At 47.4% G+C, this 14,026-nt stretch overlaps 1 protein-coding gene across 3 annotated transcripts in view; it reads left to right on the forward strand.

Moving 5' to 3' along the window:
- Positions 1-14,026, forward strand: part of THBS2 (thrombospondin 2) — a 1,066,666-nt gene that overhangs the window by 816,826 nt on the left and 235,814 nt on the right. For all 3 annotated transcript variants that reach the window (XM_073671497.1, XM_073671496.1, XM_073671498.1), the window contains one exon: positions 4,692-4,919. In XM_073671497.1, the coding sequence (XP_073527598.1) occupies positions 4,692-4,919 (228 nt within the window). The remainder of the gene's footprint in view (positions 1-4,691; positions 4,920-14,026) is intronic.

Genomic DNA, 14,026 nt, shown 5'->3' on the forward strand with positions numbered 1-14,026 from the left:
GACCCGTCAGCGGAGCACGCCACCCAAGACGAGGAGACAGACCGCCTCTGAGGATGGCGCAGGAGGACTGAAGGCCGGAGACGGCGCCGAGAAGGGAGCCGAACGAATGGAGGCAGGTAAAGGGGACGTCTTTACCCCAAACCGGGAAACCGCGTACCTGCCCCAGCTCCCCGTCGCAGAGCCCGAAGTACCCCCTGCCGTGCCCGTAACCGCAACGTCATCGCCGCGGACTAGGCCCCAACCGGAAGCCGCGACCCCTGTGACGTCACACGCCTCGACCCCGAGCGTGGCCATGCAGGAAGTAACACCAGCCTGGTCGCAAGGCCTAGTACACCCGGGCGCCGCATCACCAACAGCGCCCCCTACCTCCGCGGAGCCCCCGGCCTGGTCGCAGGGCCAAGTAGCCCAGGGCGCCGCCGTCCTTACGGTGCCCTTCACCTTCCAGGTGCCCCAGGCCTGGCCGCAAGGCCTGGGCAACCCGGGCGCCATCACCACCGCGCCCATAAGACCAAGAGTGCCGCATCTGGGAGAGGACCTGTTTGCCCAACACACGTGCCCGGATGGGCAGCCTTTCATCTGGCCCCAGGAATATCATGAACTGGAACTGCAGAGGAAGGCTGGGGCCATGTGTGCACCCCTGATCCCGGCTCCGAAGCCCGTAAAAAGGATCTCGCCCCCGCTAGAAGAGACCCAGTTTGAGTGGGACCCCACCGGAGAAGATCTCATGGGGTTCACTCAGGAGACTCGGGCAGCCGCAGCGGAGCGTGCTGAGTGCTGCCGCCAACAGCTCGAGGTCTTCGAGAGAGAGCGGAGAGAGAGGCGGGTCCGGGAACAACAAGCCCAAATAAGGAGCACCGAGCAGAAGAGCCGGACCAGGAGGGACCCCCGTGCAGCGCATAGTCCCCGCACCACCGGGACTGTGATCAAATTTAATCTGCAGCATGGGTGGGGCTTTATCCGAGATCGTAATACCCCCGGCGACGTCTTTGTCACGCGCAGAGACGTTGAGTCCCATCTGCCGGAGGGGCACAGAGGTCGTGACCTTTACATCAGGGACGAGGTCACCTTTACCCGGCACAAGTGTGCCAAAGGACCCTACGCCCTCCATGTGCATCGCCTGACAGAGGAGGAGCTGCGGTGTGAGGAGGAGGAGCCAGAGGACCCGGACGGGTCTGAAGCTAAGATCCCCAAAGAAAGAGCAGGAGGAAGACGTTGTTAAGTACAGCGGAGCAGGAGCTGTAAATAGTTACCCGATCGGGTACCAAGAAACTGTTGCTGCAAATATAGTCCCCGTTGGGACCAGCAGGTGTGAACTTATAACCCGTGTGTCCCCTATCCATACCAGGCTGAGGACTGTGAGCAGCCATTCCATTCCCTTTTTACCTGGCCGAGGACTGAGAGCGGCCACATTTTCCTGTACATAGTTGCGCTTCCCAAAGCGCCCCCTACTGGTTTTACCGTAAAACCACCTTTAAGAAAAGGAACTGTCGCACTCTGCCCGGTCAACAGTTGCACAGTGACCGGAGGAGGACAAAAATGTTTTATTATGAAAAGGTTTTATTAACATATATATATATATCTAATGTTTTATATGTTTTATTATGTTCTTTTGAAAAAAAAAAAAAATTGTATGTTTTGGCATGTTTTTTGTTTCTTACAGCCCGAGGACGTGCTGTGGTTTACCAGGGGGGAATGTAGCACCCTGAGGATTCGGCTGCTACAGGAGTATTGCACCTCAGCCAGAGGTGTGGTATTCCACTCCCGGGTAAGGATGGAGTGTGGAACTGAGCTCGGTAGGCTGCATGCACTACACACATCCCATTTCCGAGGGGCAGGCCGACGGTACTCCCACTTAGAAATGTGCAGGTACGACCGTGTCTGTCCCTGGCTGGAGTGGGAGGGGGGTGGAACATCCCAAGTAGTGTAGGGGCAGATAGGGGGAGCAGCCTGGGTAAAGTTAGGAGCTCATTGGGTGCTGGTCACCTGAGCTCACACATAGAGGGAGTATATAAGGTGGGAACCATCTTAGATCAGGGTCAGTCTGTCAGAGTCAGAGAGTCAGAAGGAGAGGTCCAGATGAGCCTGCAGAGAGAGAGTGGAGCAGAGAAAGAAAGACCCAGAGGGGGAAACAGAAAGGACTCTGAGAACCCAAATTCAATCCCCGGGTGAAGAGTCGGCAACAGGGTACCGGATCCCAAACTGGTGGGGGCTAAAGCACACCCTAGCCAGAGACTGGAGGCCGTGGGCAGCATCTGCCACGGCCACCCACCACATCCACCCCGAAGGCAAACCACGTGGAGGGTCAGGGAACCCAAGGCCAAGGGTCTCCCAACAGAAGGCCCGAGGGAGCTGGACCTAGGTGGATCCCTGGTGGGGACGGCCAGAGGAAAGGACAGAAAGAGAGCTCAGGGCCACGCTCCGGACTTGTTTGGGGGTTGGCCGAATCCAGGACCTGGTGGACGCAGCACGGCTCGGGTGGTCACTTGAAGCTGGAGTGACCGGAACATCTGCAGTAAGTAAACACCCTTAACTGCACAACCCGACTCTGTCTTTAATCATCATCTACGCTGCACCACCACAACCCCCATCCTCTGCACCTGACCCCCTGAGGCCATACCCCTCCCGTTGGGGGTTATACTACCTAAAGCTGCACCAACACCATCAGCCTGCTGTAGCGGCGGCCGTAGTGACCGCAATCCAACGGGTGGCGTAGTCGACATAACGAACTTTATAACATCTGTAGGACTGCCACACACACTGAGCTTGACACCCTGGGCACGGACCGGGTCACTGCCACTCGGCGACTACAACTCCCATCTGATCCGGCTCCGGGTATTCCCCTGAAAAGGAATATGTCCCAGGTGGCGCGTCACTACAGGGCAGTGGGAAGAGCGAGGCTAAGTGCCAGAATTGGCGCATCCTATGGATGCGCCATTTCTGGGGCGGCTGACGGCTGGTGTTTCTAGCCTGGGAGGGGGCCAATATTCATGGCACCCTTCCTGGGCTATTAATATCAGCCCCCAGCTGTCTGCCTAGCCTTTGCTAGCTATTAAATTAGGGGGGACCCCACGTCATTTTTTTGAGGGGGTCCCGCATTTTAATAGCTAGTAAAGGCTAGGTATTCAGCTGGGGGCTCATATTAGTAGCCTGGGAAGCTCCGTGGGTATTACCCCCTTCCCAGGCTTCAAACATCTGCCCCAGCCGTCTGCTTAACCTCCGCTAGAGACTAAAATTATGGGGAACCCCACGCCAATTTTTTTTTTAATAAATCCTTTATTTTAACACTAAATGACAAGTACAGTAACCAACACTGTCACTGTACTTCTTATATATGTGACTGACATGTTTCTATCTATCTAATCTATGTGTGATGCTCTTTTCCTTCCATTCTAAATTGTCGGGTACAGATGCTGAATTGCCGGCCGGCTTTTTTAAAGAGACAGTGCATGAAAACACAATTATTTTTTTAAATAAATCCTTTACACTAAATGACAAGTACAGTAAGCAACACTGTCACTGTACTTCATATATATGTGACTGACATGTTTCTATCTACCTAATCTATGTGTGAAGCTCTATTCTTTCTGTTGTAAATTGTCGGGTACCGGTGTATGCCGCTGATGAATTGCCGGCTTTTCGCGTAATACATTCTACATTATTCTTAGTTGTTTTACTTCATGTAGAATTAACCTACAAGAAAAGAAAGGGTTTATTTTCATTCCGATATTTGTGTCCCATTGACTTGCATTGGTTTCCGGTATCGGAATCGGCGATATCCGATACTTTTTGGGTATCGGTCCGATCCAATCCGATACGATATTTCCTGATATCGGAAGGTATCGCTCAACACTATCCTTAACATATTTCACAGGAAAAAAGTTTCAGTTTCGTTTTTGAACGTTTTATTGTGAGCCTGTAAAAGTCGCTTAATACCTCTGACCACGTTGTTGACAGCAGTGACCTGGGGGTCAGAAATGCTTCCTGGGGCGATCCCCATGCTGTCCCCATGTCATTTGAGCACTGTCACTATCGTTTTGAGCACTTGTTAGGCTTTTAAAAGACTGCCGGGGGTGCCACCGCAAAAATGCTCGAGTCTCCCATAGACTAACATTGGGCTCGTTGCTCGGGTCGAGCACCCGAGTATCACGGCGAGTTCGGCCCGAGCTTCGAGCACCCGAGCATTTTAGTGCTCGCTCAACACTAATAGCTATTCATCTTTAAGGACTGCTGACAAACAAGAGATTGATTCTTTTAGAACTGCTACAACCTATGTAGCTCAACAAATGAAATCTTAGGGCCCAAGGTAATTTATTTTTGTATATTTAACCTTTAGGTTAAATTTAACTTGCATTAGCTTTTACTTGTGAAAAAGTCACATTTTTTACCAGCAATCACATATGGCCTTAAGCTCATTTTGTGATTTACAGTATCTTGATCCTCATAGTGAAGTCACAATAATATGCACTTGATAAGAAATATCCATTATGGAATGTTACTGCAGGTATCTATTTCGGGGATAAAAGGCTTAAGCAATTCATTGCTAAATTACATACCTTACACCATGCCAAAATATAATGAAGTCAGGAGATCTATCTCTTTACAATATTTCTGGCAAAACTATTCACAGCAACACAAAAAAATGACTGCTTTTGACATAGTGTATTAATGTCACATGATATTTTATGTTACAGGTGACGGTCGAGGTGATGCCTGCAAAGATGATTTTGATAATGACAGCATTCCTGACACCTATGATGTCTGCCCAGAAAACAGTGGAATCAGTGAAACGGATTTTGGAAAATTCCAGATGGTTCCTCTGGATCCTAAGGGAACTGCACAGATTGATCCTAACTGGGTCATACGCCACCAGGGCAAAGAATTATTTCAGACTGCCAATTCTGATCCAGGAATAGCTGTGGGTATGTAAATGTAATTTTATTCTCTTTCAGTTTGCTTGAATAAAGTCAGTACAACATTCATTACTTACAATTAGTGATAGGCGTGTACTAAAATGCTCGGGTGCTCATTACTTGCGTCAAGCAAATCGTAATGCTCGGGTGCTTAACCCAAATAACGAATATAATGGAAGTCAATGGAAAACTCTAGTATTTTTCCAGGGCCCCCTCTGAATGTCTAGATGGGTCTAAAAATGGCTCAAATTTATGTAAACAGCTCTAAAATGGCATGGGACCAGCATGGGGTAGACCCCTGGAAGCATCTCTGAATACCGTGTCACTGCTGTGAACAATGTTGTCAAAGTATTACGCCACTTTACGGACTGACAATAAAACATACACAAATGAAGATATGGATGTAAATACTTTTATGCCCAAAAATTACAAAAGTATTCTCGGAGTGATACCTTTATTGGCTAACCAGAAAAAAAATATATATATATATACAGTTGTGTTCAAAAGTTTACATACCTCGGCAGAATATTTGCTTTCTTGGCCTTGTTTCAGAGATTATGAATGATAACTAAAAACTTTTTCTCCACTCATGGTTATTGGTTGGGTGAAGAAATTTATTGTCAAACTACTGTGTTTTCTCTTTTTAAATCCTAATGACAACCAAAAACATCTAAATGACCCTGTCAAAAGTTCACATACCCCAGTTCTTAATATTATGTATTGCCCCCTCTAACATCAATGACAGCTTGAAGTCTTCTGTGGTAGTTGTGGATGAAGTTCTTCATTTTCTCAGATTGTAAAGCTGCCCATTCTTCTTGTCAAAAAGCCTCCAGTTCCTGTAAATTACTGGGCTGTCTAGCATGAACTGCGCACTTGAGATCTTCCCAGAGTGGCTCAATGCTATTGAGGTCAGGAGACTGAGATGGCCACTCCAGAACCTTCACTTTGTTCTTCTGTAGCCAATGACAGGTCGACTTGGCCTTGTGTTTTGGATCATTGTTATGTTGGAACATCCAAGTATGTCCCTTGCGCAGCTTCCAGGCTGATGAGTGCAAATTTGCCTCCAGTATTTGCTGATAACGTGCTGCATTAATCTTTCCTTCAACTTTTACCAAGTTTCCTGTGCTTTTGTAGCTCACACACCCCCAAAAAATCAGCGATCCACCTCCATGCTTTACAGTAGGAATGGTGTACATTTCATCATAGGCCTTGTTGACCTCTCACCAAATGTAACGTTTATGGTTGTGGCCAAAAAGTTCAATTTTGGTCTCATCACTCCAAATTACCTTGTTCCAGAAGTTTCGAGGTTTGTCTCTGTGCTGTTCGGTGTATTATAGGCGAGATACTTTGTGGCATTTGCACAGTAATGGCTTTCTTCTGGCGACTCAACCATGCAGCCCATTTTTCTTCAAGTGCCTCTTTATTGTGCATCTTGAAACAGCCACACGGCTAGTTTTCAGAGAGTTCTGAATTTCAGCTGATGTTATTTGTGGGTTTTTCTTTGCATCCTGAACAATTTTCCTGGCAGTTGTGGTTTGGTTTTTACCCAGCTCCTGATTTTCCATTTGTTAATCACAGTTTGAATGCTGCTGACTGGCATTATCAATTCCTTGGATATCTTTTTTTATCCCTTTCCTATGTTATACAGTTCAACTACCTTTTCCCGTAGATCCGTTGACAATTCTTTTGCTTTCCCCATGACTCACAATCCAGAAACCAGGATTCAATTCTTTTGCTTTCCCCATGACTCACAATCCAGAAACGTCATTGGCTGGATGAAAGATGCAAGAGTCTGTCTGGATCCCAGAAACTCACTCAGCTTTTATGCACACAAACTGATTACAAGCAAACAGGTCACAGGTGAGGATATTACCTTTAGTAGCCATTCAAACCCATTTGTGTCAAATTCTGTGCATGTTATCAGTCCAAAATCACCAGGGTATGTGAACTTTTGATCAGGGTCATTTGGATGTTTATGGTTGTCATTAAGATTTAAAAAGAGAAAACACAGTAGTTTAACAATAAATGGCTTCACCCAACCAATAACCATGAGTGGCGAAAACGTTTTTTGTTATCATTCATATTCTCTGAAACAAGGCCAAGAAAGCAAAAATTCTGCCGGGGTATGTAAACTTTTGAGCACAATTGTATGCGAGTTTTCTGAATGCACAGGCTCCTTCTTCGGGCAATATTACAAATGAATTGATAAGACAAAAGGCACAACATTTAAGAGATGTTACAGCAAGACATTTGTTCATGAAGTTTAAGGAGTTATGCATTCTAATAAGTCACAGAGATCAAACTTAGGGTTTTTAGTTGCAAATAGCAAGTCTGTGGGAATGTTTACTTATCTGCAGACTGTCTGGTGGAGGTGTGAATTGAATTCATGTAGTGAGTCATAAATCCAGGTGTTAGAGTCCTGTTGTCAAGGAATTGAACATTCTTATCAATTTGAATTCCCAATTTTTTCTCTCTCTGTCGTCCTTGAAACGACCTTTTAGTATTAAAACTTTTAGATCTGTCATGCGGTGTCCCGGGCCAGAGAAATGTTTTCCCACAGGCGTGTCCAGCTCATTCTTAATTGTGTGTCTGTGTAAATTCATTCTCATTTGCATTTTTGGAATAGTTTCTCCAATATAAACTCCTTCCGGGCACCTTGTACATTGTATCATCTACACCACATTGGACGATGTACATGAAAAGACATCCATCATTTTGTAGTCCTGATTTGTGTTTGGTATGCAGACTGTCTTTGATGGTAATATGTGGGTACACCTTTTGCATTTTTTGTTTTCACATGGAAATGTGCCTGTCACTGATGGTGATGAGAGGACACTTCTGAAAAGTAGATTCCTTAAGTTAGGGGGCTGTTTGTAGGAGAGAAGTTGTAGTTCTGATAATATTTCTTTCAGTTTGTGGTCTCTGTGGAATATGGGTTGGAGATCAGCACCAATTTTCCTTAGGATGTTCATGTGGGGGTTGTATGTGACCACAAGAGGAACCCTGTTGTTGTCCTCCCTCTCTCTGTAATCCAGGAGGCGGCGTCTTGGTATCCTTGTAGCTCTGTGGATCTGTTCATCTATTACCAGTGGATGGTATCCTTGTTGTAGGAATGTATTCCTCAGTGATAGCAGCTACAGTTTTCTGTCCTTACTGTCTGAACAGATTCGAAAGTACCTCCAGAGCTTGACTGTAGATGATGGATTTTTTTGTGTCTTGGATGAAAGCTGTTTCATCTAAAATATGCCGGACGTCCTGTGGGCTTATGGTAAATTGATGTTTGTATGGTGTTGTCTTTGATGTATATGGTTGTGTCCAGAAAATGTATTTGGGATGTTGAGAAGTTGAGGGTTAGCTTGATGGTTGGTTGGAACCTGTTGAAGTTATCGTGGAAGCTCAGCAGACCATCTTTTGACCATGTTCAGATTATTAGCAGATCATCAATGTAGTGGAAGTATGCTAAAGGTTTAATAGAGCAAGATGACAAAAACTCCTCCTCTAGTTTAGCCATAAATAGGTTAGCATATTGTGGGGACATTTTGCTTCCAATGGCGCTGCCCATACATTTTTAGTATACATTATTCCCAAAGGAGAAATAATTGTGATGGAGCACTGTAAAGATCTGAGGTTGTGGGTTGTAAGTAATCACCTAGGCAGGTTAACGATGTAACAATATTTTATTGATCATAGCCATAAAGCAATTCCAGGTAAATGGCCAAAATACAGTTCTCTCACTCCTCAAGTTCCCAATCTGGGTTCAGTAGTTCCACTGGCTTTGTATAAGGCCATACTCACTGTCTCCCAACTTTTGGTTGGCCCACAGATTTTGTATCTCCAGCCAGTATAGTCTGTAGCCACAGTCCATGATCCTCTATACGGCAGATAAAACGATGAAAGCACAGGTATCCAGTAGTAGCAGTCCTTTTAAGAAAGTTTAAATCCAAACAAAATAATCCATAATGGTAACATGTTTATCAATCCATCCTTCCAAGTCCCCGGGCTCCATCCTCTTCCTTCAATCCTTCCACACAACTCCTCACTCAAGCATGTCTCTGTTTTCCTCCCTGGGGTCAGTCCCCTCCAAAGGTCAGAAGTGATGACACCCTCCCCCTTAAGCATTTACTTTAACATGAGACTGCATGTAAGACCTCCTGTAGTGACAGCTCCACTGTGTCCACTCTTTCCATCTACATAAGGGGTCCCTTGGCTGAAAGAACAATGGTCCAAGGCCCCTGAGATAAGGTCACTGAATGGAATGGATACCTGAGATTGAACTGATGAGCAAACAAATCACTAACAAAACACAGAAAGCAAATTTCTAACAAAATACAAAAATAAGATCAATGAAAATGGTGCTCAGTGCTGGAAAAGTATTTAGTAAGTGGCCAGGTCCTCACAAGCACAAACCTGATGAATTGCAGAGTTGGTTCTGTGGACAGATTGTTTTTTTGTAGGAAATGTTTACATGCTGCAATCCCATCCTCATGAGGAATGTTGGAGTAGAGAAACTCTACATCCATGGTGGCTAGTATTGTATCTTCTGGAAGTGGGCCTGACGTGCCCCCTGGGCCGTGGGGTAGTCGGTGCCGGGCCAGTTGGTGCAGGGGATGTCACAGTGGCAGTGACCTGCTCCGTGACCCAGGGCGGTCAATAAAAGGGGATTATAGTTTTTATAGTTTAATGTTCGTGACGCCACCTGTGGTATGCGGCTATATGGAGCCGCCATTGTAGTGCAGATCCTAGTGACACAGCAGAATTGGGACAGCTCTCCACAGGCAGAGCTTAGCTCCAGGGCAGGAAATGTTGATGTTATAGATGTTGCTGTGCAGTGTAGTGCAGGGGAAAGCGCAGATAATAACCAGTCCACAACTTAATGGCGGTTTCCTCTTATCTATACTTGTGGTGGTTAAGCAGACCGGGGCACTGGTACTAGCTGGTAGTAGAGGTCCGGGCAGCCTGGAAGAAAGTTGGGAATCCACCTCGCCAGGTGAAGTTGTAGGCCTTCCCTCTGCGCTAATCTCTTTTGCCCTGCTGCTTATAGCTGTGCTGCAGCCCTCGTCCATGAGTAAAACTACTTTGTGCTCACTCGTATGGCAGGCACCTCGGGCCTTCCTGGAGTGTCGCTCCCACATGGCGGTGCTGGGCCCTATGTGCTGCTGAGCCTCCGGGTGTCTGATGGGGCCAGGAGACCTGCAGTCTTCAGCCCTCCGGTTTCTGCTGCTGGGCCTTCAGTGCCCCACAACCTCGGACTCCGGTGTCCGTTTCTTCTATGCTCCTTTCTGGAATGAGCTGCCGTGCAGTTCCACTCCCCAGGTCTTTCCTCTTCGCTGTCCTGTCTTCAACTCCTCTCACTAACTCTAACTAACCCCGCCTTCAGATTCCAGTTGATAAGGGGAGGAGCTCTCCTTGCTGGTCTGGAGCCAGGAAAGTGTTGCATGCTAGTTTACCTGACTAGGGGACCCCTGCTTGCTTCCAGGCATGGTATCACCTCTTGTGAGGGAGGCAATGCCACTGCGGCAACCGGACCCCTGGGGTGCCACATTCCCCCCTAGTTAAATTCAGTACTCCCGGACTGAGGATACCTTTTTGAATTAACAATCAACAATAATAACAATTCACATTACAAAGTCAAAAATTGCAAAAAACCCAACCAAAAATTTAAAGCAGTCACTGCGGCGCTTAGTCTTTACGCCACAATCCGGGGATTCTCTTTTTCCGGATAATTGAAATTTGGCTGGTGGGAACCGCATCAACCCACTTTGTGTATCGTCCCTGGGCATGGCTTCAAGGCACTCTGTCATTGGGTCCAGTCTTCGGCCACACCTGCGGTTTATTTTCAAGGCCACTTATTAACTATTTTCAATATTGTCCTGACCAGACCAAGTCCTGTGGTCCAATTGTCCATAAATTTAACAACTATATATATCCAATATTATTTAACGATTACAACTATATATAACATACACTTTAGTTCCTCCAGCGGGCAGGGAGCTGACCTTTAGTACTTCGGGTCGATCTACTCTACGTAGTACATTTGTTGTCACTGACCTACCCTGGTCCGTATTGTATACCCCTGGTGTGGTGGGTTCAGTGTGAACTACACTACGGGTAGTCTGAGGTAACACCAGTAGGCTGGGTAATCTCCTACAAATTCTTTGGCTCACCCTGGGTACGACAGGTTCACTGCTAGCAGATGGTAGATTCTCCTGATCTGCTGCTGATGAAGCATCTGTCTCTGGCGCCGATTGGTCTCTCTGCTGTTCTGGAGCCTCTGCAGCTTCCGGTGAGGCCGCATGGAGAAAGGTCAGGACCGGTACCACAATTGCTCTGTTCACCTGCGTCCAAGACCGGGGAAATGCTCCAAGGACTGTCTGGACCGTTTCCTCCACTTTTTCTATGGGAGAAGGGCTGTCTTGGTCTTCTTCTTTGTGTTTCAACTGTTCAGGGCATATCTTCAGGTGGTCTCTTGAGACTGCCGCTGAAGATTCCCCTCCATCTTTACTGATGAGGCACACTTTGGTGTTATCATAATTTGAGGGTAGGACGGTGTGTGGCTCAACCTCCCACTAGTCATCTAATTTATGGACTCGTCTCTTCCTCTTGAGTACCTGTTCTCCAGGTGATAAGGGAACTGCAGGTGAGTGCTGATTGTAAGTTTTCTCCTGCTTCTGTCTCGCCTGGGACAAACTTCTCTCCACACATTCTTGCACCTTGCGGTATTGTTGCTGCCGCTCTGTATCCCAATATGCATCTGGTGATGTCATCTCTGGTGTTAAGACTCCCATGTCTAAGTCAATGAGTAACTTGCCAGGTTTTGCTCTCATCAGGTAAGCGGGTGTACAGTTGGTGGAGTTCACCGGGATGTGGTTATATAGGTCCACCAAATCTGGTAGCTTCTCTGGCCACAGGCTACGTTCTTCAAGGGGCAACGTCTTCAACAGGTCTATTACCACCTGGTTCATTTTCTCGCACAACCTGTTGGTCTGGGGATGATACGGCGTCGTCCTTATTTTCTTGCAGCTGTACAAGTTACAGAATTCCTGGAACACTTCTGCTTCAAAGGCTGGACCTTGGTCGGTCAGCACTCGTTCAGGGTAACCGTTCGGGCGACAAAAGTGTTGTTGAAATGCTTTGGCTGCCATCTGAGCCGTCTGATCTTTCACTGGCACTACTACCAAGAACCTGGAGTAGTGGTCTACTATGGTGAGAGCGTAGACATAGCCTGACCGGCTTGGGGCTAGCTTCACGTGGTCCAAGGCTACCAGTTCAACTGGTTGTTTGGTGATTATGGGCTGCAGGGGAGCCCTCTGGCTGTCACGGTCTTTCCATCTCAGGTTGCATGGACCACATTCTTGACACCATCTCTCGATTGCTTTCCTCATGCCAACTTAGTAGAATCGTTCACTTGGCAGGAGTTCCAACTTCTTCCACCCGAAGTGTCCTGCTCCATCGTGGTACGCTTCTAAGACCATTGGCGCATCCCGCCTCGGGACTACCACCTGCCAGACCAGTTCGTGTGTCCGGGAATTGATATTTCTTTGACACAGCTTTCCCTCGTAGATGAACAGCTTGCCCTTCTCCTTCCACAACTGTTGGGCCTCCTGTGGAGCATCTGGATCAGGGTGCGAGTCAGCTTGTGTCAGCAACTCCTTTACCAGGCGGACAGCCGGGTCGCTATCCTGCGTCTCTGCCGATCCATGGTGGGGCAATGGGTTGAACGTGGCCTCTCTGTTGGTGGAGCTCTTATCCCTCACACAGTGGGAGCACTGGGTCACGCCGTGACGATGGAAAGCGGGTAGCTCTATCTCCTCCAGATCTTCCTGGTCTTCTCCCCCATCTGGCAAGTTGGGCATCCTGGACAGTGCATCAGCATTAGTGTTTTTATGCCCCGCCCGATACTTGATGGTAAACTCGTAGTTAGACAGTCGGGCCATCCATCGTTACTCTAGGGCACCAAGCTTCGCGGTCTCCAGGTGTATCAGCGGGTTGTTGTTTGTGAAGACTGTAAATCTGGAGGAGGCGAGGTAGTGTTTGAAGTCCTCTGCTACAGCCCAGACTATGGCTAAAAACTCCAACTTGAAGGAACTATAGTTGTCGGGGTTCCTTTCCGTAGGATGGAGCTTCCTGCTGGCGTAGGCAATCACTCTCTCTGCCCTGCTGTACCTGGGACAGCACCGCTCCCAGTCCCACATTGCTGGCATCCGTATGGAGTATAAAGGGTTGGCCATAGTTGGGTAGGCCAGGACTTCGTCTCCAGTAAGAGCCATTTTCAGTCGAGTGAAAGATTCGTCTTCTGGTTTACCCCATTTGAACGGAGGTTACGGGTTCTTGGCCTTCTTGGACTGGTCCACTAAGAGGTCTTGCATGGGTGCTGCTATCTTGGTGAAACCCTTGATGAATCTCCTGTAGTAGCCTACCAGCTCGAGGAACTGCCGCACTTCCTTGATAGTGGAGAGTCTTGGCCAGTCCTTGATCACAGTGACTTTTTCAGGGTATGGTGCTACACCTTCGGCACTTACCACATGACCAAGTTACTGCACCTTGGGCTTTAACAGGTGGCACTTGGACAGCTTTACTTTCAGGCCATAACCAGATTGGGCTTCGAACACCTCGGTCAGGTGGTCCAGGTGGTCTTCATATGTCTTTGAGTAGACAATTGCGTCGTCTAGGTACAGCAGGACGGTTTTGAAGTTTTTGTGTCCTAGGCAACACTCCATTAACCACTGGAAGGTTCCTGGGGCGTTGCAGAGCCCGAATTGCATGCAGTTGAACTCGCTGAGGCCCATTGGTGTTGTAAATGCGGTCTTTTCTCTATCCGCCTCTGCCACAGGAACCTGCCAGTACCTACTGGTGAAATCCAAAGTGGAGAAATAGTTAGCTGATCTCAATGTTGCTAATGATTCCTCAATTCTGGGTAATGGGTAGGCGTCCTTATGTGTAATGCGGTTAATCTGCCTGTAATCAACACACATCCTCATTGTACCATCTTTCTTTCTAACGATAACTAATGGAGCTGCCGAGGGGCTACAACTATCTCTGATCACCCCAGCCTCGTTCATCTTCCGTAACATTCCTTTGGCACATTGATAATGAGCTGGGGGTACAGGCCCGTACCT

Source organism: Phyllobates terribilis, unplaced genomic scaffold (genome assembly GCF_046119375.1).
Source record: "Phyllobates terribilis strain yellow unplaced genomic scaffold, ASM4611937v1 Scaffold_3__8_contigs__length_932513732, whole genome shotgun sequence".
NCBI classification, from domain to species: domain Eukaryota; kingdom Metazoa; phylum Chordata; class Amphibia; order Anura; family Dendrobatidae; genus Phyllobates; species Phyllobates terribilis.